Source organism: Hemiscyllium ocellatum, chromosome 14 (genome assembly GCF_020745735.1).
Source record: "Hemiscyllium ocellatum isolate sHemOce1 chromosome 14, sHemOce1.pat.X.cur, whole genome shotgun sequence".
Classification (NCBI taxonomy): domain Eukaryota; kingdom Metazoa; phylum Chordata; class Chondrichthyes; order Orectolobiformes; family Hemiscylliidae; genus Hemiscyllium; species Hemiscyllium ocellatum.
Window position 1 is genome coordinate 52,521,836 of NC_083414.1, and position 27,885 is coordinate 52,549,720.

Consider the following 27,885-nt stretch of genomic DNA (forward strand, 5'->3'; position numbering starts at 1 on the left):
GCACCCTGGTGGTGAGGGGGTTGTGGATAGCATGTTTAGTGAATTGGTCACACCACAAGTTAGGATTGCTGAGGGAGAAAGGGAATGGGTGACCAAAAGGCAGAGAAAGAGCAGGAAGGCAGTGCAGGTGTCCCCTGTGGTCATCTCCCCAAAACAGGCATACAGTTTGGATACTGTTGGGGGAGATGGTTCACCAGAAGAAGGCAGCAGTAGCCAAGTTCATGGTACTGCGGCTGGCTCTGCTGTTCAGAAGGGCAGGAAAAAGAGTGGATGGGCTATAGTCATAAGGGATTCAATTGTAAGGGTTGTAGATAGGCGGTTCTGTGGTCAAAAATGCGATTTCTGAATGGTATGTTGCCTCCCAGGTGCATGGGTCAGGGATGTCTCAGATCGGCTGCAGAAAATTCTCAAGGGGGAGGGTGAACAGCCAGTTGTCATGGTGCATGTACGCACCAATGATATAGGTAAAAAAACTGGATGAGCTCCAACAAGAAGTTGGAGTTAGGGAGTTAGAAAACAAGTTAAAAAGTAAGACTTCAGAGATAGTAATCTCAGGATTTCTACCAGTGCCATGTGCGAGTCAGATGGAGATGACAGAATAAGCAGAATGAATGTGTGGCTTGAGAGATGATGCAGGAGGGAGGGGCTCAGATTTTTGGGATATTGGAACCGCTTCTGGGGGAGGTGGGACTATTACAAATTAGATAGTCTACACCTGGGTCACACTGGAAACAATGTCCTTAGAGGTGCTTTTGCTAGTGCTGTTGGGGAGAGTTTAAACTAATGTGGTAGGGAGATGGGAACCAAATGATGAGGTTAGTGCATAGGAAGGATAGTGACTAATGCCTGTAAGGAACTATATATAATAAGTCAATGTGACTAAAGGAAAGAGTAGGCAGTGAGGAGAGGATGAACGCAGAGGGACTGGTGGTCTGAGGTGCATTTGTTTTAATGCAAGAAGTATAGTAGGTAAGGCAGATGAACATATGGCTTGGATTATGACCTGGGAATATGATGTCATTGCTGTCACTGAGATTTGGTTGAGGGAATGGCACGATTGGCAATCAAACATCCCATGATATCGATGCTTCAGGTGGGTTAGAGAGGGAGGTAAAAGGGGTGAAGGAGTTGCATTACTGGTCAAAGAAGACATTACAGCTGTGCTGATGGAGGGCACTATGGGAGTAGTGAGGTAATATGGGCAGAGCTCAGAAATAGGAAGGGTGCAGTAACAATGTTGGGACTGTACCACAGGCCTCCCAACAGTGAGTGTAAGATACAGGTACAAATGTGGAGAGAGATCATGGAAAGATGTAGGAACAACAGGGTATTGGTGATAGGAAATTTTAGTTTTCCCAACATTCACTGGGATTCACTCAGTGTTAGAGGTCTCATTGGAGCAAAATTTGTAAGGAGCATCCTGGAGGGTTTAATAGAGCAATATATAAATAGGCCAACTTGTGATGGGGCCATACTGGATCTGGTGTTAGGGAATGAGCCCAACAGGTGTTTGAAGTTTCAGCAAGAAATTACTTTGGAAATAATGATCACAATTCCATAAGTTTTAGAATACTCATAGACAAAGACCAGAGTGGTCCTAAAGGATGAAAGCTAAACTGGGGGAAGGCCAACTATAGCAAAATTCAGCAGGAGCTGGGGATGTAGATTTGGAGCAGCTGTTTGAAGGTCAATCCACATTTGATATGTGGGAAGCTTTTAAAGAGAGGTTGATTTGAGTTCAGGAGAGATATGTGATCCTGTGAAAATGAGGGATAGAAATAGAAAGATGAGGGAACCATGGATGACATGTAAAGTCTAGCTAAGAGGAAAAAGGATGCATACTTAAGGTCGATGCGACTGAAGACAGACAAAGCTTTGCAAGAATATTGGGAATATAGGACCGATCAGAAATGAGGAATTAAAAGAGCTGAAAGAGGTCATAAGATATTCTTAGCGAGCAGGGTTAAGGAAAACCCCAAAGCCTTTCATTCACATTTCAGGAGCAAGGGGGTACCTCAAGAAAGAGTTGCCCCACTCAAGGACAAAGGAGGAAAATATGCGTGAAGTCAGAGAAAATGGGTGAGATTCTTAATGAATATTTTGCATTGGAGAGGGGCATGGCAGATGTTGAGGTTAGGGATAGATCTTTGATTACTCTACATCAGGTCAGCAGGAGAGAGAGGATGTTTTGGATATTCTAAAAGGCATTAAGGTGGACAAGTCCCGAGATCCGGATGGGACCTATGTCAGGTTACTGAGGGAAGCGAGAGAGGAAATAGCTGGGGCTTTAACAGATATCTATGCAGCATGCTTGAACATGGGGGACGTCCCAGAGGACTGGAGAATTGCTGATGTTGTCCTCATGTTTACGAAGGGTAGTAGGGATAATCCAGGTAATCACAGACCTGTGAGCCTGACATAAGTGGTAGGGAAGCTGCTGGAGAAGATACTGAGGGATAGGATTTATAGCCATTTGGACCGTGGGCTGCAGTGAGTGGTCATGGCTAGCGATCTGTTCAGATGGTGCACCTGGAATATAAAGGGGAGCCTTTCCCCCATTAAGAGAAAAAAGGTGTTCTCAAATCTGAGGAAAGAAAGAGTTTGACTAATATGGAACATCTGAAGTTACAGCAGGGGGGATACGACAGGGTATTCTTTTCGTTCTTTAGCTCCAAAAGCAGAACAGCGGCCAAATTGGTATGAAAGAATGTCCATTTTCAGATGACAGATGAAATCAAGGATGCGTTTGGAATGGAAAAGAATATTGCATCCTGAACATTTATACTGTCTCCTGGCGCACCCTCTCAAATTTTTACTTTATGCAGTCTCGAGATTAATCAGGGAGAGAACTGACAATATCACTCCTGAATTGAGGAAGATCTATGCCAGATTCCGAGAGTTCAGTGCGGAGTTATACTGGTTGGAGGGCTGCAGGGATGAAGATGCAAGAATGGAATCCTTCTTTAAGAACTTGGACCTTTCCAGTATAAATGCAGATCAGGCCTCCCTTTTAAATGCAGCTCTGACAGTACAGGAGTGCAGGAGGCGGTGAATCAGCTCCAAAGTGCTAATGATTTGGAGATGCTGGTGTTGGACTGGGGTGTACAAAGTTACAAATCACACAACACCAGGTTACAGTCCAACAGGTTTAATTGGAAGCACTAGCTTTCGGAGCGCCGCTCCTTCATCTACCTGATTCCCAAATAAATTTTACAAGGAGTTCATACATATGTTAACTGAACCACTGCTGGGTTTGTATAGTCATTCATATAGCCAGAACTGTCTTCCACCCTCTCTTAGGAAGGCTAATATCTCTCTTACCTTAAAGAACGGGAAAGACCCCGAAGATTGCATGTCGTATAGATCCATCTCACTGCTGAATGTGGATTTTAAAATTCTATCAAAGGTGTTGGCTCAGAGACTGGATTATGTGCTGCCCATTATTATAAAAGAGGACCAAATGGGTTTTATCAAGGGCTGCAGCTCCTCCAACAATATCAGGTGGGTGTTGAATATAGTGCAAATATGTCACGTTTGGTGATCTCCCTGGATGCGGAAAAGGCTTTTGATCAGGTGGAATGGTCATATCTCTTTGTTGTTCTAGATCGCTTTGGTCTGGGAGGGGTCTTCGCCAGGTGGGTGGCAGTGTTATATTAAAACCCCAAGGTGGCATTTATTACAAATGGGGTTAAATCGAGCAGTTTTGGTGTGGGGAGGGACAGCCAGGGCGAGAGGGGATGGTTGAGGTACTGAAACTGGAAGACAGAATGGAGTTTCCTTTTAGATGGTCTCAGATAAGTTTTCTCTATCTGGGAATTTTTATTACCCCTCACTTCTGGCAGCTGGACAGAGCAAACTTTGTGCAGCTGTTTGAGAGAACAAAGCAGGACTTGCAGCAATGGGAGAGACGACCCACATTGTAGCTAGGCCATATAGCCTTGATTAAAATGAATGTTCTTTCTTGGTTGTTGTATCCTATGAGGATGCTCCAGCTGTTATTACCCAAACAGCTGCTGCGGAGGTTTGCAGGATGGCTTGGATGATTTATGTGATGCCATAAACGTTCCTTAATTAAACTTAACAAGTTGTAACTTCCACAGGATATTGGGGGGGGGGGGGGGGTGGGGGGGAATGGGGAGGGGTGGACCTCCCAGATCTGAGAAGATATCAAACAGGCACCCTGCTGTCATATATAGGGAAATGGGTGCATAATGACTTGAAGTCGCTATGGCTTGATGTAAAGGTCTCGCAGGCGAAATGTCCCCCTTTGTGGGCGGCACGGTGGCACAGTGGTTAGCACTGCTGTCTCACAGCGCCTGAGACCCGGGTTCAATTCCCGACTCAGGCGACTGACTGTGTGGAGTTTGCACATTCTCCCGGTGTCTGCGTGGGTTTCCTCCGGGTGCTCCAGTTTCCTCCCACAGTCCAAAGATGTGCGGGTCAGGTGAATTGGCCGTGCTAAATTGCCCGCAGTGTTAGGTAAGGGGTAAATGTAGGGGTATGGGTGGGTTGCGCTTCGGTGAGTCGGTGTGGACTTGTTGGGCCGAAGGGCCTGTTTCCACACTGTAAGTAATCTAATCTAATCTAAACTTACTGTTCATGGATAAGATGAGGTCAGTAGTTGAGCACCGTGAAAGTCCGATTGTCATAAATACTGTAAAAGCATGTGGCAGGGTGAGGGAAATTGCCTAAAACATTGCCGTTCACTCAGTTAGTGGGAACCCCAGGATTTAGACCGGGGTCAATGGACTCCGGCTTCACAGCTTGGCAGGATAAACCAATCTCCTGTCTGGGAGACGTGTTTGAGGGAGAGGTCTTGATGTCATTTAGCCAATTAGGTCAGAAATACGAAATTCCTGATAGGGATCTTTTCTGATATTTCCAGGCTAGGGATGACACACAGAAGAAGACCAGGTGCTTGACCGAGCCCTACAAGTTGGATATAGAACATAGAGTGCACCAATGCAGGGGTGCTCTCTCAGTTAGTACCATATATCATATGCGGAGAGGGAATGCCCTGGGGGATATGGAGAGACTCCATGAGATTTGGAATTGGGAGTTAGGGGAAGAAATCTCATCAAAAATATGGGAGAATATATGGGGGAGTATAAAGAAGATTTCAATGTGCTATAAGGCATAAGCGATGCAATTGAAGATCCTCCACAGGGCCCATCTGGTGCCAGAGAGATTAGCGACATTTAAGAAATGATCTTTCCTGAAGTGTCCCAAATGTAAAAACAGTTTTGGCACTCTTACACATTGCTTTTGGTCCTGTTACAAGATCTGCAGATATTGGGGGGGGCCATAGTAAATGAGCTGGAGAGGATTCTGGGACACATTAGGTCAAATGCCCATTTAAGGAATTAGGTTTTACCTAATTCAGATGAGGGATGAAAGGCACACAAAGGTTTAGGAATGGAGTTTCAGAACATGTGACTGAGACAGCCAAAGGCACGATTGGCCAAGATGGAACAAAAGAAATCAGGAATGTCCATGTAACCAGGACTAAAGATTTGGAGGTTTGCACTCCAAAAGTAAGGAACAGCAAGAGATAGGGGAGTGGCTAAGAAGGAACTTAAATTCAAGAGGAAGAGTTTTAAAAATCTACCATTTCCATATTTGGAGCTAATGCATTTGAGCAAGCAGAGGTATAATCCAAAAATGTGGGTATATGGAATAAAAACAATGGAAGACCAACACGAAGTAATGGATTGCTGGGACAATAGAATAGATTGATTTGCTGGGTTTGCTGACTGAATCTTTCACAACAGAACACGACAGTGCTTTTGATCATTTCTAATGATAAAGCACACATTCTATCCAGTCTTAAAATTGATTGCATTCCAAATCTAAAAAGAGCATGTGTAAAATATATCAAATTCAGAATTTTATTCAGAGAAAACGTTACAGTCACATTGCACTATATGTCCTGCGTCCATCAAGGGATAACTTACAGGATGATTGTTTTTCATCTGCAAGTCACTTTGTTGACATCACATTACAAAAAGTCAGCTGCAATCACTTGCTTCAAAAGAAATTTCTTAGCTTGCTTGGCTTTTTTTTTGAGGAACATATTTTGCATGATTCCACATGAATAAATAACATTTCCAGTTATGTCTATCCGAAATAAACTTATTTGAATGACTCAGAGCACGACATGAGAGTTTGTTGACTATTTTGTTTCCCTCTCCAATGCAGTATATCCTGGCATCAGCAAAGCATAAGCTCTCAAAAGATGACTGAGGAAAAATGTATGGGATATGCAAGCACAGGGAAGATTATTGTCCAGTGGAAGTGAAGGAAAAGGAAAACTGCATTATTTTCAGTCCTTGTTAATTAACTACCATTTGACAGATGTACAAAACTGAGTTTTTTTTAATCCTTCTGATGTGATTATTTACAACTGCTATTTTTAATTCAGACCTGGTTGCAAACACTGACTCAAATCATGCTAACTTAAATAGAATATTTCAATGAATCTTCAAAAGGACAGCATTTCTCTTAAAAGTACTGATTAAGACATTGCTCACAAACCTGTAATGTGGTGTTGGATTCCCTGTTGCTTCACAGTTCAGCATTGCTTTCTCTTCCTCAGAATCCACAGGAAATACAATGTCATTTGGCTCATGGAGAAAAACTGGCCCATGTGGCTTGCCATTCCCTGTGTCAATAAAGAGAAACAGACTCTGTTAGGTTATACACACGAGGATTGTTCAAATAGGGGTGCCATCAGTAACAGGAAATAACACACATAGCAACTGTAAAACAATTTACATCTGCATGCAGAAAACATACATCCATTTCAAACAAGATAGTGTCCTGCATCAAAATGATTGTCAACATGTCATTCCTGCACTCTAACATCCTTGTTGCCATTTCTAGAATGAATTGGAAGAAAAAAAGTAAATCAAACATCTTTTAGGTGAAATCACTATTAGAACTATTTAATGGGATATTCAATTGTCACTTGTTTTCTAAATTCAGGGCATAAAATGAATGAAAAAAAATACCTTAGTCAACTAGGTTGACATTTCTACCTGTGACTATCTATACTTACAAAATTACATCTGATGTTAACAATTCAAAAGTTAACATCAGATAAAAAAACATTCAGCATGAACGGCCATCACTTAATTAAAAGCGTCATTACAATTAATAACAGCTCTAGTTTGAGAAATGTTATCTTTGTGCAAATATATATCAAATCATTTGCAGCACACAATACTCATTGTATTGTCGAATATTTAATGGTACAATGATTATAGTTTAAGTCTATTTTGAAGATTTTTTTTGAAAGGCATATAATTAATCATCTGCATTTTATGAACTCTGCTACTCCCTCTAAAAAGGCAAAGACATTTAATTTAAAAAGATCATTTTTAATGTCACAGAGCTCATGTGGTGTTATACAACACAATGTGTTTCTCAAAGATAACTTTACTTGGTATTCAGGCTTTTGTCAAATTTTCCACCCATCTGTTTCACTCAAAATAAGAGGTTTTTAAAATCCTGAATAATAAGAAAATGGAGCGCATAACATACAAATATGTTGCTTAGAAAATCTGTCATGAGCAGACTTCATTTGAATTTTACACATCTAAGATCAGCTGTGAATTTTCATTAGAAGTAAAGGACTGGAATGGCAGCCTTACTTAGACTGTCATTTTGGCACTTTTTTTAAAACCAAAAGGCAAGACCGCCACCTTTCTGAGAGGAGCTTATGCTCAGGTTTCCCTCAGAACTGCAGAGCCATACTTCCATTCTGAAAACTCTCTCAGAGTGTAGAACTGTCATAGGAAGGAAATCCACATCCCCTTTCACAGCAGTGGCCTGTTGCCATCTGGCAAAATTTAAATGGTCCTGACACCACATTGACAGGCACTGTCAAAGGGTAAATGCATAATGTAAAGTGCAATGTTAAGGTGCAGGGAGAGGAGGGTATCAGGAGAGTATCAACTGAGGAAGGAGTAGAGTACCAAGGTAGGATGCCAGGTGTGTAGGGGCTATAGTGCCAGCTAAGTAGGGTGCCAACTGGGTAGTTGATGCCAGGTAAGTAAGGTGACAAATTAGTAGGATTGTATAGTATAGCATGCCAGGCATCTAGGTGGTAAGATAAGTGAATCAGGTCCAGTGGTGTAGAGGGGATTGGTTCCCTGTCAGACATGGGAGGGGAAGTGTACTGGGGTGGGGAAGCAAATGAGAGTCAAATATGACATCTGTTGAATTGTCACTCAGGAATTAGACCATATATTTAATTGTGTAACATTTCCTGAGTAACTATTTTACTTCATTTTATCAGAACACTCCAAAGTCTCCAATTTAAATGTCAACCTTTGGAGAATTCCAGGTGTAGGATTGCTCAAGTATAGGATTTGCCAGGCAATTTAGAAGATCAATGAAGGCAAACTGATAGACTATTGTCTAAATGGACTTAGTAAGGCGTTGAACAAGGTTCCATTTGGTAGACTGGTTAGCAAGGTGAGATCACTTGGACTCCAGTGGGAGCTAGTCATTTGGATACAAAATTGACTAGAAGGCAGGAGACAAAAGGGTAGTGGAGAGTTATTCTTTAGTCCTGGAGGCTGTGACCAGCGGTGTAGCACAAGGATCAGTGCTGTGTCCACTGCTTTTCATTATTTATATAAATGATTTTGATGTGAATACAGCAGGTAGAGTTAGTAAGTTATCAAATGGCACCAAAATTGGTGGTATAGTGGACAGTGAAGAAAGTTAATTCAGAGTGCAAAGGGACCTTGATCAGATGGGACAATGGGCGGAGGAGTAGTAGACGGAGTTTAATTTAGATAAATGTGAGGTGTTGCATTGAGGTAAAGCACATCTGGGAAGGACTGTACACTAAATGGTAGGACCCTGGGAGTGCTGCCAAACAAAGAGACCTCAGAGTGCAGGTGCATGGTTCCTTGAATATGGATTCTCAGGTAGACAGGATGGAGAAAGTAGAGTTTAGCAGGCTTGTTCTCAACAATCAGTACTCAGAATTTGGACATCTTGTTGCAGCTGTATAGTTGAGGTCACTTTTAGACTACTGAGGTCAATTCTGGTTTGCCTGCTATTGGACTTAAGGTGCAGGGAGAGAAGTTATTAAACTTCAAAGGATTCAGAAAAGATTTACAAGGATGTTGCAAGGATTAGTGGGTTTGAGCTATCGGGGGAGGCTGAATGGATTGAGGCTTACTTCCCTGGAGGTCAGAGGTTGAGGAGTGATCTTAGAAAGGTTTATATAATCATGACGGATACAGACAGGGTGAATAGCCAAGGTGTTTGCCCCCAGGTAGAGAATTTCAAACCAGAGGACATGGTAAGGAGGAAAAGCTTTAAAAGGGACCTGAAAGGCAACTTTTTCAGGGGATGGTGTTTAGCTGCCAGAGCGGTGGTGGAGTCTGGTACAATTACAACATTCATAAGTCATCTGGATGGGTATTTGAATAGGAAGGGTTTGGATGGATATGCCAAATGCTGACAAATCAAACAATATCAGTTCAAGATATCTGGTCAGCATGGACGAGCAGGACCAAATTGTCTGGTTCTGTGCTGTATTGCCATGACTCTAAACTCTGCTCCAATGGGTATTCCATCATGTCCTTGTGTGCTACTCTTTGCTCAGCTGAGCTATGACTATGTAGCCAGTGCAAAAATTAGGCCAGAAAAAATTCCAAGGATCAATGAATAGATACTTAAGAACTTTACCATTTACCCTGAACTCCAGTCCCATGTTCCCCATTACTCAGACCTTAGCATTCATGAGAAACAAGGAACAAGGTGAAAGTATTGGACCAGACTTCATTGTGGCTGGTTGACCAATGCCCTGCTTGCTTTTGCCCATTTAATTTTGCTGACAGTTTATTGACGTAAGGGCAACCGTTGTATCCGCGGAATCGATTTCTGCAGTTTCAGTTACACGTGATTTACCACAGCCCGAACATATTACAAGAAACATTCCAGAACCAGAGACTGGGGGCTGCTGGGGAGATACGTTTCCCATTTAAATGAATGGGTTCGCTATTAGTGGCAGTTTTGGGCTTCCGTTGTAGGTCTTGGAACATATCCCCTGCAGGTACAAAAGGACTACTGTTTTTAAGACCTGCAAAATTTGGCAAACCATTTTCGTCCCGAAATAAAATCAAATTAAAAATTCTTCAATGAAAAGTTCAGATCTGAACCAGCAGTAGAAGATGACTGAACTGGACAACAAACCAAGAAAATAAAACACAGTTAAGAGACAGCAAAAAATAACAAAACATTTTAAAAAAACTTTAACAATTCAATGCTGAAGAATTTAGTTTGCGCACAAGTAAAATTTCATTTGAGGTACAAAAAGAATTTTTCATGTGAATTAAGGCTGATAACACTGTTAAAATTGTTCCTAGATTACAACGACCTGACTATTCAGAAGGCTTATTCTGCGTCTACTACTTAAGTACAAGAATGGAACATCATTTGATTTATTTAAAAAATGTAGCCAGAAGGTGCAATGCCATTATTCACGCAGCTTGCACTGGAGTAACAAGGGTTGTTGTGGTGCAGTGGTAGCATCTGGCAAGAACATGGAGGTGATGTAGTGGGGAGCTGGGGGATGGCAGATGTGTATTGGGAGTGTCAGGGTGCCTGAGCCAGGAGGCCCACCTGTTCCAGAGGTGTGGGGTAACATCTCAGAACTGATTAATAAAATATGCAGTAGAGTAGCACATGCTGATAAGCATGTTCCAGCTTTTCATGTTTCATAGAACATAGAACATAGAACAATACAGCACAGAACAGGCCCTTCGGCCCACGATGTTGTGCCGAACATCTATCCTAGATTAAGCACCCATCCATGTACCTATCCAATTGCCGCTTAAAGGTCGCCAATGATTCTGACTCTACCACTTCCACGGGCAGCGCATTCCATGCCCCCACCACTCTCTGGGTAAAGAACCCACCCCTGACATCTCCCCTATACCTTCCACCCTTCACCTTAAATTTATGTCCCCTTGTAACACTCTGTTGTACCCGGGGAAAAAGTTTCTGACTGTCTACTCTATCTATTCCGCTGATCATCTTATAAACTTCTATCAAGTCACCCCTCATCCTTCGCCGTTTCAACGAGAAAAGGCTGAGAACTCTCAACCTATCCTCGTACGACCTATTCTCCATTCCAGGCAACATCCTGGTAAATCTTCTCTGCACCCTCTCCAAAGCTTCCACATCTTTCCTAAATGAGGCAACCAGAACTGCACACAGTACTCCAAATGTGGCCTAACCAAAGTCCTGTACAGCTGCAACATCACTTCACGACTCTTGAATTCAATCCCTCTGCTAATGAATGCTAATACACCATAGGCCTTCTTACAAGCTCTATCCACCTCAGTGGCAACTTTCAACGATCTATGTACATAGACCCCAAGATCCCTCTGTTCCTCCACCTGACTAAGAACCCTACCGTTAACCCTGTATTCCGCATTCTTATTTGTTCTTCCAAAATGGACAACCATACACTTGGCAGGGTTGAACTCCATCTGCCACTCCTCAGCCCAGCTCTGCATCATATCTAAGTCCCTTTGCAGCCGACAACAGCCCTCCTCACTGTCCACAACTCCACCAATACTCGTATCATCTGCAAATTTACTGACCCACCCTTCGACTCCCTCATCCAAGTCATTAATAAAAATTACAAACAGCAGAGGACCCAGAACTGATCCCTGCGGAACTCCACTTGTAACTGGGCTCCAGGCTGAATATTTACCATCTACCACCACTCTCTGACTTCGACCGGTTAGCCAGTTTTCTATCCAAAAATGATTCGCTGTACATCCATGCACACCTGAATTTGCAGTCTTAATTATGAAAAAAAAATGAACATCATTCGTAATCCCACTTTGTGTTTAACATAAATTCGGTACCAATCATTTACAACATATGTTTCTTCCATGGCAAATGTAAATGCTTGAATCATTTTAAGTATCCTTCATTTTCACTTCACTGACATTAAGAATCTAGGTCAAGGTTTTCTGAAAGTCTGATTTCTAATCTATTTATAATATGTTTGCAATATGATTCAAATGACGACTCCCAGCAAGAAAGGCAGTTTTCAGTTGATACTTGCATTATTTTAGATGGCCACACAAGAATTAAGTGCACAATTGAAGAGGACAGTTAGGTACATCTGACCAAGCCAACATGGTCAATGATCACCTTGCATACTGTTCTGTCTTTGGCTTCAATTAGTGTCATGGACCCTTCAGTCCAACCTGTCCATGCCAACCAGATATCCTAACCTAATCTAGTCCCATTTGCCAGCAAATGGCCCATATCCTTCTACACCCTTCTTATTCATATACCCATCCAGATGCCTTTTAAATGTTGTTACTGAACTAGCCTCCATCACATCCTCTGGCAGCTCATTCGAGACACGTAGTATCTTCTGCGTGAAAAAGTTGCCCCTGAGGTTCCTTTTAAATTTTTCCCTTCTCAAACTAAACCTATGCCTTCTAGTTCTGGACTCCTCCATCCCAGGAAAAGATCTTGTCTATTTACCCTATCCATGCCCTCATGATTTTATAAACCTCTATAAGGTCACCCCTCAGCCTCCGACGCTCTAGAGAAAACAATCCCAGCCTATTCAGCCTCTCTTTATAGCTCAAACCCTCCAACCCTGGCAACATCCCTGTGAATATATTTTGAATCCTATCAAGTTTCAGAACCCTATCAGAATTGCACATGATATTCCAAAAGTAGCCTCAACAATTTAATGCCATCCTCCTTTGATGAGATTCTCATCCTGTCAAATAAGACAGAGTGTTGGCCACTTTTCACTATTGTACGATTGAATAATGATTTTATTTCTCTGCAATTTATCCAACTTCATTTATAGAGGATGCAGACACTTAAAAGCTGATTTCCCATGAGACTGCAAACCTTTCATTGTAGTTTCAGTTTCAGGACAGTGAAACGAAGACAAATTATTGAATCCTGATGTAATTGTGAAATATCATCTGAAGTGAAGCACATGAAAAGCTTATTAAGTGGAAACATTTTGAAATAAATGAACTGTTGTAAGACAAAACAGATTCCAGGCACACAGATCGGTTCACAAAAGAGTAACCTTCCTAGACCCATTCCCTTACATTTGCCTCTGACGAATGCACCTAACCATGACATCCCTGAACACATGGGATAATTTAGCATGGCCAATTCACCTGACCTATATATCCTTGGATTGTGGGAGGAAACCCACACAGGCACCAGGAGAAAGTCTGTGTGAAGTTTTCACAGTCACCAGAGGCTGGAATCAAACCTGGGTTCCTGGTGCTTTGAGGCAGCATTGCTAACCACTGAGCCACCATGCCACTGTATAAAACAATGCAACATGAAACCATTCTCTTCATTGAGTCTGGAGTCTCAGGTTTGGAGGCGAATCAAGGTCTGAAACTGATTATATGTTCCATTAAAATCAAGCTGAAGTGGGACAGAATTACAACAGCCCGAAATGCAGCAAATTTACAGATTCCCAAGAGAACATTTGTGACTGATAGTATGCGATACTTATATCTTCAGATTTCTTACTTTGGGTTTTAAACATTGTTGAACTATTTGTGCAGTGTTCAAAAATTATGAAAGTTGCTTTTGCACACTTTGTATGATTAGCAATAACTCACCAGGGCACATGAGGATAGCCAAAATTAAGATTTATGACAACAATTTGTACCAAGAACTTAATTATTCATTGAACTCCAACTATGCCGGCACTGCAGTTCACAGTTAAAGGAATTGCTGTGGTATAAAATATTGTTTTTAATCACAGGTAAAATGAGGGATGCTACTAAAATGGCACATGTTTCAGAGTTACAATTTTGAAAACTACCTTTGTGATTATCAATCCATCCATCAAGTGCTGTTCCTCTCCTTTGTCAAAATAAATTAACATTACAACACAAAAAACTGCATTCATGCTCATAATTTGGTTCCATCTCAGCCTTTTAAGTCTTCTAAAAACATATGAACAATCTTTGGGGAGCAAATTCTACTGAAATCAATTGGGTGTCAATCTGACTACCCACTGCCTTTATTTCTGGAGCCTTTGTTTTATTCTGAAGAATGCATGTCCATAGGATCTGTCATAACACATACAACCCTAAAACTTTTTGCAGTTTTTATTGTCTTTGAATGGATGGAGCCAGTCCGCTGCCATGAAAATTGTCAATCGAGTCAATACATATTTCTTCATAGGCCATCGTTAAGCGAGTGACTGAGTTTACAATGGATTTTCAATTATTCTCCTGAAGAAAAATGTAGAAGCCACTGCCTCAATCCAATATGTGAAGTTCATTGTAATTTGGCTTTCCAGAATCTCATTTTTGAAGAAGTAGAAAATAAAAACTATGTGTAGGCATTTATTTATGAAAAGCAGCTGAGACAATAGTGTAGAGGAATAATACAAAGAGAAACAATCTCATTTAAATCAGCCTGATACGAAGAGGCACAAGTTAATCAACACTGGTATAACTCATTCCCGCGATGTTATTTGGACTAAAACACAGTAGATATTCTGAACTGTAATTTGAAAATTGATCCTGATGCAATGGAACATCATTCAAGAAATACTTTGATGTATACAACAAATTTTTTTAAAAATCAGATACACAACTGATAAAACTGAATGCCAAGAACACTGGAAAATAGAGAGACATTCTGACAAGTGAAAGACTATATTATATGTCCTCAATATCATTACACAAACTGTTTTTATCATACTTTCGGCCCTATTATTAATTGCCATAAATAACTTTAGCTTAAAATCTTCCAAGAAAAATGAAGACTTTTTTTAATAGCCAATTATCCAAAAGCTTATTATAACAAATGCATTAAAACTAAATTGGACAATACAATTTTATGGTCATCAATAAAGTTAGCCATAAATTACATGTGCATAGAAGTAATACTTTAGTCGCAAATTTCTAGGTATTATGACCAACACTTATAAATGAAGCCAAGATATTGGAAACAGAGGAAAAGAGTAAAATATGAGGAAGCATGATTGATCTGTTATCTCTGAAAGAATTCTTAATTTCCATAAATTCTCTGATTTGATACTGGGTGTCTCTGTTTCACTGATCTGCTGAGTGAAAATCTGCCAATCATCACTTGGAAGCTCCATCACCAAAGCACTGTGGTCTTCTGTGGCATTCACATTCATGTCAGTGAGGTGGGTAAGGGGCCCAGAAAGCAGGAGTGAAGGAGTCTTAGCCTTTGTGATTGTCTAGTAGATTTTACATTCTTTCAGCTCAGTTGGATAGGAACAAAAGGCTCAGGATAGGTGAACAAACTGACCATAGTTGTATTTAAGTACAGGAAAGAGGGGGAGGAACAAGAAATGGAGTCATAGGAGATAATGTAGTGAAGGGGGTGGTACTCTACTCTGCAGCAAGAGGTAAGAGTCCATACGACTGTGTTGCCACCTCACTTCCAAGGTTTGGAAAACCTCCTCGAGTTGGAAAGGAACTTGGAGTGGGAGGTGGAGATTCAGTGGTCAACGTCTATGTGGGTACGAACAATATAGGTATAACCAGGAAAGAGGTTTTGTACAGGTTAAATACTTAATTAAGGAGTAGAACCTTAATTAATTTTTGGATTACACTATGAGAGAGATCACTGCATGGGGGGAGAAGTTGGTCACTGTTTGTGGTATACAAGTACTAATAGTGAGAAAAGACTCTCTAGTCCGAGGCACAGACTGATGTTTCTGAGGCCAGCAGTGAAAAATCAAAATGCTGTGCTGCCTCTGTTGTGCCAGGATCAAGGATTTCTCAAAGAAGGTGCAGAATGTGGTCAAGGGGAAGAGGGCCCAGCAGGAGGTCATTGTACACATTGGAAGGGAAAAGGATAAGATTCTGAAGGGAGAATATAGAGAGTTAGGCAGGAATTTAAAATAAAGAGAGGGTTAGAGGATTTGAGCTATCGGAGAGGTTGAATAAGATGGGGCTGTTTTCCCAGGTATGTAGGAGGCTGAGGGATGACCTTATAGAGGTTTATGAAATCATAAGGGGCATAGGTAAGATAAATAGACAAGGTCTTTTCACTGAGGTGGGAGAGTCCAGAACTAGAGGGCATCAGTTTAGGGTGATAGGAGAAAGATGTAAAAGAGACATAAGGGGCAACTTTTTCATGCAGAGGATGGTAATTGTATGGAATGAGCTGCCAGAGGAAGTAGTGGAGACTAGTACAATTGCAACATTTAAAAGGCATCTGGATGGGTAAATGAATAGGAAGGGTTTGGAGGGATATGGGCCAGGTCCTGGCAGATGGGACTAGATTGGGTTGGGATATCTGGTTGGCATGGACGGGTTGGACTGAAGGGGTCTGTTTCCGTGCTATCAATCTCTACGATTCTAAGTAAATATTCAGAATGAGAGCTGAAATAGTTTGTGATGGCAAGAATATACAGTGTATCTGAAGAGTAGTAATAAGTAGTACTACAAGCAAGTGAGGGTTGGATGATAGAGCAGATGAATGTATGACTGAGGGGCTGGTGTATGGGAAAAGGATTCACATTTTTTGATTGTTGGAATCTCTTCTGGGGTATAAATGACCTGTACAAGAAGGAAAAATTGTGCCTGAATTGAAAGGGGACTAATATACTAGAAGGGAAATTTGCTAGAGCTGCTCGGGAAGATTTAAACTAGTAAGGTGGGGGACTGGGACCCAGGGAGATTATGAAGAAAGAGATCAATCTGAGACTGGTACAGTTGAGAAAAGAAGTGAGTCAAACAGTCAGGGCAGGCAGGAACAAGGTAGGACTAATAAATTAAACTGCATTTATTTCAACGCAAGGAGCCGAACGGGGAGGGCAGATGAACTCAGGGCATGGTTAGGAAAATGGGACTGGGATATGATAGCAATTACAGAAACATGGCTTAGGGATGGACAGGACTGGCAGCATAATTTTCCAGGATACAAATACTACAGGAAGGATAGAAACAGAGGCATGAGAGGAGGGGGAGTGGCATTTTTGATAAGGGACAGCAACACAGCTGTACAGGGGGAGGATATTCCTGGAAATACATCCAAGGAAGTTATTTGGGTGGAACTGAGAAAAAAAGAATGAGACGATCACTTCATTGGGATTATAATACAGACCCTAACAGTCAGCGGGAAATTTGAGAAACAAATTTGTAAGGAGATCTCAGTTATCTGTAAGAATAATAGGGTGGTTATGGCAAAGGATGTTAACTTTCCAAACATAGACTGGGATTGCCATAGTGTTAAGGGTTTAGATGGAGAGGAATTTGTTAAATGTGTAGAAGAAAATTTTCTGATTCAGTATGTGGATGTAACTACTAGAAACTGTGCAAAACTTGACCTACACTTGGGAAATAATGCAGGGCAACTAACTGAGGTGTCAGTGGGAGAGCGCTTTGGGGCTAGCGACCATAATTCTATAAGATTTAAAATAGTGATGGAAAAGGATAGACCAGATCTAAAAGTTGAAGTTCTAAATTGGAGAAAGGATAATTTTGATGGTCTTAGGCAAGAACATTCAAAAGCTGATTGGGGCAGATGTTTGCAGGTAAAAGAATGGCTGGAAAATGGGAAGCCTTCAGAAATGAGATAATGAGAGTCCAGAGACAATATATCCCAGTTAGGGTGAAAGGAAATGCTGGTAGGTATAGGGAATGCTGGATGACCAAAGAAATTGAGGGTTTAGTTGAGAAAAAGAAGGAAGCATATGTCAGGCATGGACATGATAAATTGAGTGAATCCTTAGAAAAGTATAAAGGCAGTCGGAGTATACTAAGAAGGGAAATCAGGGGGGCAAGAAGGGGACATGAGATAGCTTTGGAAAATAGAATTAAGGAGAAAACGCAATGTTTTTACAAATATTTTAAGGACAAAAGGGTAGTGACGGAGAAAATAGGGCCCCTCAAAGGTCAGCAAAGTGGCCTTTGTGTGGAGCCACAAGAGATGGGAGAGATATTAAACCAGTATTTTGCATCAGTATTTACTGTGGAAAAGGACATGGAAGGTACAGAATGTCAGGAATTAGATGGTGGCAGCTTGAAAAATGTCTATATTACAAAGGAGGATGTGCTGGATGTCATGAAATGCATAAAAGTGGATAATCCCCAAGACCTGATCAGGGATACCCTAGAACTCTGTGGAAAGCTAGGGAAGTGATTGCTGGCCCCCTTGCTGAGATATTTGTATTATCGATAGTCACAGGTGAGGTATTGGAAGACTAGAGAATGGTTAACATGGTGCCACTGTTTAAGAAAGGTGTACGGGACAAGCCAGGGAACTATAGACCAATTAGCCTGATGTTGGTGATGGGTAAGTTGTTGGAGGGACTCCTGAGGGACAGGATGTACATGTATTTGGAAAGGCAAGGATTGTATAGTCAACATGGCTTTGTGTGTGGGAAATCATGTCTCACAAACTTGATTGAGTTTTTTGAAGAAGTAACGAGGACTGATGAGGACAGTGGTGAACATGATCTATGTGGACTTCAATATGGCTTTTGACAAGGTTCCCCATTGGAAACTGTTTAGCAAGGTCAGATCTCATGGAATACAGGGAGAACTAGCCATTTGGATACAGAACTGGCTCAAATGTAAAAGTCAGAGGGTGGTGGTGGAGGGTTGCTTTTCAGACTGGAATGACCAATGGAGTGCCACAAGGATTGGCGCTGGATTCACTATTTTTCATCATGTATATAAATGATTTGGATATGAACATAGGATGTATAGTTAGTAAGTTTGCAGATAACACCAAAATTGGAGGTGCAATGGAAAGTGAAGAATGTTTTTTCAGATTACCATAACGGGTGTGGTCTATAGGCTCCTATCAGTAATCACAATGTCAAACAAAAGATACACAAAACAACATTGAGTAATTGTGATAAAGGGGTGGCGTTTAAACATGACAGTTTTGAATCTGCATGTCAACTAGAAAAATTAGATTTGACACTGATTGTCTGGATGAAGAGTAAATAGAATGCTTTTGAGATATGTTCTTGGAGCAGCAGAGCTTGGAACTGATCAGTGAATAAGTTGTATCAAACCTGGCAGTGTGTAATCTGACAGGATTAATTCCTGACCTCAGAGCTAAGGCACCTGTAGGAGGCAATGACCACAATAACATTGCATTTTACATTGAGTTTGAAAGGGAGAGGATTGGATCTATGACCTAAATGCTCCCAACTACCTGGCTTTAAAAGCTGAGCTAGCAGAAGTGAATTGCCATATTAAATTGGGGAATGGATCAATAAAGATGCAGCGGCAGACAGTTGAAACAACCTTCTGAGGCAACGACCCATGATTGGTGGTTAACTAAAATAGTTTGTGAAGCATCAAACTTAAGGAGAGGGCAAGTAACTGCACCCTGAGTGGATGGTTAAATGATTGCTCAGAATATTTTAAAAAAACAACAGAAAATGATAAAAAGGTACATCAGGAAGAACATATTAGAATACGAGAGGAAGCCAAATATAAAAATAGAGAGCGAGTTTTTCTGTAGCTCCCTAAAAATAAGAAGATATTAAAGTGAGCGAAAGTAAAGTATGGAAGTTAGCTCGCTGTGCCAGAAGGTTTGTTTTCAGACATTACGTCACCATGATGGGTAACATTATCAATGAGAGTCTCTGGTAAAGTGCTGGTGATATGTCCCACCGCTCTCTTTATAGGTTTGCTTTCGCAAGGCGGGTGATGCAATTTTTGGTTCTTTTTTTAAAGGACCTATAAATAGAAAGGAAGGACATACCAGCAGCGCTTCACTGGAGACTCTCACTGATGATGTTACCTAGTCATAGTGACGAAACAGTTGAAAACAAACCTTGCAGCTCAGCAAGCCAACTGACATACTTATCATCAAACTGAGCCACAAATCTCTCAAAAATTGCTGACTGAAGTTTCTCTAGAAAATGGTAGATAATACAGAAGCGGTAAATAAAATTAACAAATAGTTTGGTTCTGTCTTCACGTGACTCTTCTGAAGAAGAGTAAGCTGACTCAAAATGATAACACTGCTTTCTTTGTCACAGCTGCTGCCAGGCCTGCTGGGTTTTACCAGCAATTCCAGTTTTTGAATCACATCTTCAGTTCTTTGTTTCATTTGAGCTCGTCAATGTGATGGGTATTTGTTTTCCAAAATTCCCTCAAGACAGGCAATGTTCCACCAGACTGGTAAAGAACAGATGGAGGCAGAAAACAGGAAGCTATAAAACAGTTAGCTTGAAATCTGTCATGGAAAAGATGTTGGAACAAATCATGAAAAAGATTATATCGAGTCTAAAGAATCATAAATGACAGAAACAGACTATTTGGTCCAACCAGTCTATGCCGAACATAATCCTACCTGCCTGTTCCTGCCTATTCAAACATTTCCTATTCATGTACTTATCCAAGTGTCTTATAAATATTTTTATATAATATATTTTTATTAAGAAAAAATAGATTTTTTAATATTACAACAAATACAAGACAATGCAATTCAAAACAGTACAAAAATAGTACGAAACTAAACCTAAATAATAAAAAAGATTCCCCAACCCACCCTCCTATATGAATGTATAAACATATATAGAGAAGTAAAAAATTAAAAAAAAACCTTAGCCAGCTTCTTTTAAATATTTTAATTGTATCCACATCCAGCACTTCCTCAGGAAGTTCATTTCACAAATTAGCACCATGTGTGTAAAGATTTATTTCTCTTATCTTTTTAAATCTTTCTCCTCACACCTTAAAATGTGCCCCCTCATCTTGAAATTCTCCCAGCCTTGGGGTAAAAAACAACACATGAGATAACTTTGGCAAACAGAGTTAAAGAGAGTCCAAAGGGTTTTAACAAATACATCAAGGACAAAATGGCAATGAGGAAGAGAATAGGGTCCTTCAAAGATCAGCAAGGTAGCCTTTGTGTGGAACCACAGGGGATGGGGGAGATACTGAATAAGTATTTTGCATCACTGTTTACTGTGGAAAAGAACATGGAAGGTATAGAACGTCAGGAAATAGATGGTGATACCTTGAAAAATGTGTAAATTACAGAGGAGGAAGTGCTGGATGTCTTGAAACACGTAAAAATGGATAAATCCCCAGGACTTGATCAGGTGTACCCTAGAACTCTGTGGGAAGCTAGAGAAGTGATTGCTCAGTTCCTTGCTGAGATATTTGTGTCATCAATAGTCGCAGATGAGGTGCTAGAAGACTGGAGGATGGTTAACATTGTGCCAATATTTAAGAAAGGTGGTCGGGACAAGCCAGGGAACTATAGACCAATGAGCCTGATGTTGGTGGTGGGCAAGTTCCCTGATGGAGGGAATCCTGAGGGACAGGATGTATATGTATTTGGAAATGCAAGGACTGATTAGGGATAGTCAACATGGCTTTGTGCGTGGGAAATCATGTCTCCCAAACTTGATTGAGTTTTTTGAAGAAGTAACAAAGAGACTTGGTGAGGCAGAGTGGTGGATGTGATCTATATGGACTTCAGTAAGGTGTATGACAAGGTTTCCCATGGGAGACTGGTTAGCAAGTTAGATCTCATGGAATACAGGGAGAACTAGCCATTTGGATACAGAACTGGCTCAAAGGTAGAAGACAGAGGGTGTTGGTGGAGGTTATTTTTCAGACTGGAGGCCTGTGACCAGTAAAGTGCCACAAGGATCGGTGCTGGGTCCACTACTTTTCATCATTTATATGAATGATTTGGATGTGAGCATAAGAGATAAAGTTAATTAGTTTACAAATGACACCAAAATTGTAGGTATAATGGACAACGAAGAACGTTACCTCAGATTATAACAGGATCTTGATCAGATGGGCCAATGGGCTGATAAGTGGCAGATAGAGTTTAGTTTTGAGAAATGTGAGGTGCTGCATTTTGAGAAAGCAAATCTTAGCAGGACTTATACACTTAATGTTAAGGTCCTTGGGAATGTTACTGAACAAAGAGACCATGAAGTGCAGGTTCATAGCTTCTTTAAAGTGGAGTCACAGGTAACTAGGATAGTGAAGGTGTTTGGTATGCTTTCCTTTATTGGTCAGAGTATTGAGTACAGGAGTTGGGAGGTTATGTTGCAGCTGTACAGGACATTGGTTAGCCACATTTGGAATAGTGCATGCAAATCTGATCTCCTTATTATCGGAAGGACGTTATGAAACTTAAAAGGGTTCAGAAAAGATTTAGAACATAGAAAAGAACAACACAGAACAAGCCCTTTGGCCCACAATGTTGTACAAGGATGATTCACTAGGATATTGCCAGGGTTGAAAGATTTCAGCTACAGAGAGAGGTTGAATAGGCCGGGGCTGTTCTCCCAGGAGCGTCAGAGGCTGAGGGGTGACCATATAAAGGTTTATAAAATCACGAAGAGTCTCTTCCCTGGGTTGGGGAGCCCAGAACTAGATGGTATAGGTTTTGGATCAGAGCAGAAGATATGAAAGGTACCTGAGGTGCAACTTTTTCATGCAGAAGGTGGTACGTGTATGGAATGAGCTTCCAGAGGAAGTGGTGGAGGCTAGTACGATTTCAAGGTTTAAAGACATCTGGATTATATATGAATAGGAACGGTTTGGAGGTATATGGGCCAGGTGCTGGCAAGTGGGACTAGATTGTCGGCAAGGAAGAGTTGGACTGAAGGGTCTGTTTCTGTGCTGTACATCTCTATGACTCTTTGACTCTATGGACTACCATTAACTCTATCTATACCACTCATGATTTTATAAACCCTTATAAGGTGACATCTCAATCTCCTACACTCCAGTGAAAAACAGAATCAAGAAAAGTTAGTATGGTTTAGTCAAAAGGAAATTATGCTTAATCAATGTTACGATAGAGGCACAGCAAGCCAAGCTACATCAGCCCCACTGTCACTGGGTTCATAACACATTGAAATTAAAACATTCAATAATCCTCAAAATGGCTCAATTGTTCCTGATCAGACTTTACACACACTAGATTTTGGACACACGTTTTAAACTTAATGACAAATGGCTATTTTTTTGTTTCAGAATGTAACTTGAGCAGAAAGCTGATCAACTACAAATCAGTACAATTAATATCTACAATATAAACCCTATCATCTTTGATTACAAACCTCTACTCTCACACCAATGGATAAACCCAGTTAAGGGAAAATATTTAACAAGTAAAATAATCATAAATTTAACAGTATAATAACTATTTCAATGATGGATATGAGGCCTTCTTTAAATCCTTGGGTAATGGCTTTTCTTACAGGTAGATAAAACTGCATGTCTTCAAAAAAGTCACTGGTCAATGCAAATGACTTCTACAGACCTTTGAAGACTTTTACTTGTTTGTTGCAGAATGGGGGCATTTTCTCTGAAATGTTAACAAGTCAAAACCCAGCAAATAACTCGAGAGTAACTTATGAGAATACTATGCTGACTACCTTCCCAGGGAAATTGGGGATGGACAATCACTATTAGCATTGCCAAAAACAAATTTAAAAGCAAGTCATTAACAAAGCTAGAGTTTGATTTCACCGGCAAATGCTTTGGAGCTTTTAATATAACAAGACTATTTCCTGTTGTACTAATCAAATATGCAATTTCAATTTCATCATTTTATCTGAACACTGAAGTCACCAATTTCCTGTCAAAATGGTCTTTATTTGACAGATGCACAGGAGAGTTTTTTTTTGTAACAGTGTAAAAAAACTAACAATGAGATTGTAGAAGATTGGATTAACCACTCCTTGTTGTTACATTAGTTCATATGATTTCAAACTAGAAATGGTGACATTCATCATGGAAGTTTTACTTCAGTGCAGTTAGTCTAACTGGGTAATATCCACCAAACTGATATGCAATTATGGAGCCAAATTAAAGGAAACTGAAAATATTTTGAACCAAAAATCCTCCTTCGGTTGGGACTATTATTCCTCCGTTGTTTAACAGTCCTGCCTTTCACTCAGGTGGAGGTGGCTACTGCGGATGCTGGAGATTAGAGTCAAGACTGGAGTGATGCTGGAAAATCACAGCAGGTCATCAGCATCCGAGGTGCAAGAAAATCGATGTTTCAGGCAAAAGCCCTCCATCAGGAATGAGGGTTCATTCCTGATGAAGGGCCTTTGACTGAAACATCAATTTTTCTGCTCCTCGGCTGCTGCCTGATTTGCTGTGTGTTTCCAGCATCACTCGCACCCTATCTTTCACCCAGTTATATTCGCTTTTGTTCTTTTCCTGCCATTACATTTATTTATTATTTATTCCATATCCTGTTCTCCAGTTATGATGAAAATTTATTTCGCCTCAGCACTAGCCTCAATTTCAGTCTTCCAACTTTGAGCAAACCCATGTCCAGAGAACCAAACGGGAGGCACCCTCTGCCACAATTTCAGATTTAGCTTTCCATTCCCATCATCGGCCACATATATTGGATTGCAAAGTAACACTGGTTTGCAGTCTAAACACCTGGTTCAAATTCATGTTTCTGCTCGGTGGCTAATTTCATTGATGTGAATGCAATCATGAAGGCTGTGGGAATCACACCAACTAATTCAGTTTATATACCTTGGCAGAAGCTGGCTACAGAGTGGGGAACATTTTGACAGCTAAGTCTAAAAGCTCTTACTAACTACATCGGTCATGACTAGATGCGTGAAATTAGACCTTTGAAGGTAACTCCTTGCTGCCTGACCCTACAACACTTACCACCTCTGGGTGATTTCTCCAATGCCCTTTGCTCCATCCTCCTATTCTCCATTGTTCAAAGTCCCAATCATCCAAAATTCCACATGGCATAATCTGGTCCATATGAACCAACATTCATCCATGGATAGTTTTATCACTAACTCTCACCTGTTCGCCAGCAATTAACCATAAAATCCCAATCTATAAATCTCTCTGGAACTGAGCCGTAACTTTGCCAGTCTTTGGTTCTGTCCAGGTGCATCTCCTACCTTTCACTGTCTCAATGCTTTCAGACATGTAAGCCTTACTCTCCGCTTCTTTGCTGTCCGTGTGTCTTCAAAAAGCCTCCATAGCACAATCAAAATTTAAATTCCTTTTTCTCAACAAGTCTTTTAATCATCTTTCCAAAGCATTCTAAAACATCTACTTCCAGTTGTTCCTCCTGTGAAGAATTGGGACATATTTCTACATTTCTACATATTATGTACGTCGACATCTTGACTATGATGTGGAAGGAGGAGTGCAAGGCAGCACCAGGACAGGCTGCAGGTACTCGAATTACGCCTTCGAAGTTGTCTCAGTGTACAGATCTGAATGTGAACGGTATCCCAAATTGGGATCATACACACTGCATCACGGTATAAACTCACTTTCCTCCAAATACACAAAGTTTATGTGGCTGTATTTGATGAACAGTTTTTTTTATTTGCTAGTGAATAAGAATGGAAATGGAAACCACTTTAAAGCAGAACTAAATTTCCGACAACTGTTTTCTTTCCACAGCTCTAAGAAGTAGTCATGATTATTTTCCAAACACTTAGAAAGTGATTTCAGACAATCACGAGGGAGGAATTCAGAAAACACTTAATTCATTCTGAAGCCAGCTGTTGAAATCAGAAATGAGATACCAATTAGACACTAGATTTGTTTACCGAAAGCCACACCACATCTGTCTGTGTCTTCCCAAATCAACAACTAATGTCACAGAAGTTTTGTACTCCATCAAAACAACAAAGTAACAAATGATCCACCCATAGTGAGGGGTACTGTAAGTGTATTAAATAAAAATCAAAGGAACCTTTATTTAAAATTACATTTTTTGGGCAGGTGTGTTTTTTTAATACGTGCACCAGTATTTAATCAATTGATGTTCCACAAATTTGCATCTTTAACCTTGATAATTTAATTAACATTCAGTTAACATAATTATGTTCTATGCTCACCCAGACTAGTATTTATGAGCATATGTTTTCTCTGCACAAGCACACACATAGCTATACTGGAGTAAACACAAACCTAACTGACACAGGCTACCAATTTCCACAACTATTACTTCCCTGGTCTGAGAATATGATTGTCAAGAAAATGCAGACAGGTTTTACTTACACTCAGTCACAATAACTAAATATAATTGGAAAAACAAAGTATTTGTACAGCATGTATTTAGCATATTGTTTTCCTGAAGAAAGTGACTGATGTTACACAGTCAAAGCACCTAATTAGATGTATCATATCTGAACAACAGAAAGAATAGTTCACTTCAACCAACATGGTAACAACATCATGCAAACTGCCTGCCTTGTTTAAATTGCTGCCTTTTAGTTTTGTCTCCCAGTTCTTTGAATAATTGTGAACCGAAATGATTTGAAGCGCCAATGAGGACTCTGCCTATGGCAATATTACTGAAACTGCATATTATTAGAATGATTTTGGTTTACTTTGCAAGGAATCATGAGGCTTAATCATTTCACCCTATCCCACTTTAAAGTTATTACAAGTGCTCTTTTCACACCATAATTGTTTGATTACTAGTTTATCCATTGTTACAATCATGTTCAGGGCCATTAACGTTTGAAGATAAATCCACGCATCCAAAGCAAAAACAAAATTAAACAAATAAAGCAAGCAGTATTAACTTGACACTATATAATAATTTATGTTCATTATTTACGCAAGAACAGCAGATAATACTTCCCGTGTTTAAGAAAGTACAAAACCAAAAGCAAACTCCCTGCTGTTAATGATTGTACCTTTGTCAGGCCGAGCTGTCAAGTCAACATGGTTCCCAAAATTTGACTGCTTAATTGCCTTAGGATTGTTTACCATTTAGCTTACTTTGAGACTTTTAATTGGACATTATACACGAATGTTTCTAAAATTTATGGATTATGAACCAAATTTTTGTAACACTGTGTGTCATAATTTATATTCTCTGCTGCAGTACTAAGGCTACTTCATGGTATTGCCAGCTGTGGGGATCCTGTGCATCCCAAATTAAGAGATAAAAAAATCAAACATTTTACTGCATCCTTTAAAGAATCATTGAATTCAGCTTTTGTAGACAGAGTCAAAGTTTCCAACAAAGCTGAAGGTAAGTGTGAAAAGTTGGGGGTGAGGAAGTCCCAACCTGATCTTGTGAATTGCAGACTCTTAAATGAGTCAGGTCAAGAGTTCCACTCCCATCAACGAGGAACTCATTGATGAAGGCTGGCGACCAATCTATTCACTGGCAGATCTCCAGTCTTAGCAGTGCTACAGGAAGCAATACCATTGATCAGACTGCAGTCAGTCTACCAGAAAGAGTTTCGCTGGAAGCTGTACATTCGGCTAAGTGGGACAATTGTCTGAGGGTATTCGTGTCAGGAATACACTGACAAGGGAGGTTGGGGAGGGGGCTGTGATCTGCTGGGTCTGCAAAGTCAGAGCAACCTATTTTTCTTGTTTGTTTCTACATTTTACCTTGATTTCATTGTAGCATAAGCACACAGTGTTGCATATGTGTCTTTAATAATTGAAATTATAACAACAGTTTCACATCAATGAAACAGTGAGAAGTTAAAACAAGCCAACCTCTTTATACATAGCAAGGTTTAAAATAAAACAAAATATCATGTGTTGGAACAGCATAATTTTACAGCATTGAAATAGCAGAGAGACAAATTCCCTTCATCACCTTATGTTTAAGTTTGACTTAACTGTTACTTTTAATTCCTATTTTGAAAGCTGAATAGCTTTTTCTTAGATTATTCACACAACTGAGCTTAAAATATCTTGATTTCTTTGAAAATTTCAAATGAGCACTGTTTGGTCAGAATCCTGAAGTGGTTACTTGAAGCAAATTAACACTTTTAATTGGAGGCACTTTATTTCCTAACTGTTTTGACCCAACTCTTTTCCCCAGAAGGCCCTCAGTGAAATGAAAACAAAAGCTTTCCTGGTTTTTCTGAGCAAAATC

The 27,885-nt window shown here is 40.3% G+C and overlaps 1 protein-coding gene across 1 annotated transcript in view; it reads right to left on the reverse strand.

Annotated features, from left to right (window-relative positions):
• Nucleotides 1-27,885, reverse strand: part of LOC132822149 (contactin-4-like) — a 1,303,479-nt gene that overhangs the window by 1,005,760 nt on the left and 269,834 nt on the right. Inside the window, exon 2 of the mRNA XM_060835221.1 lies at nucleotides 6,535-6,661. Coding sequence (XP_060691204.1) covers nucleotides 6,535-6,661 — 127 coding nt within the window. The remainder of the gene's footprint in view (nucleotides 1-6,534; nucleotides 6,662-27,885) is intronic.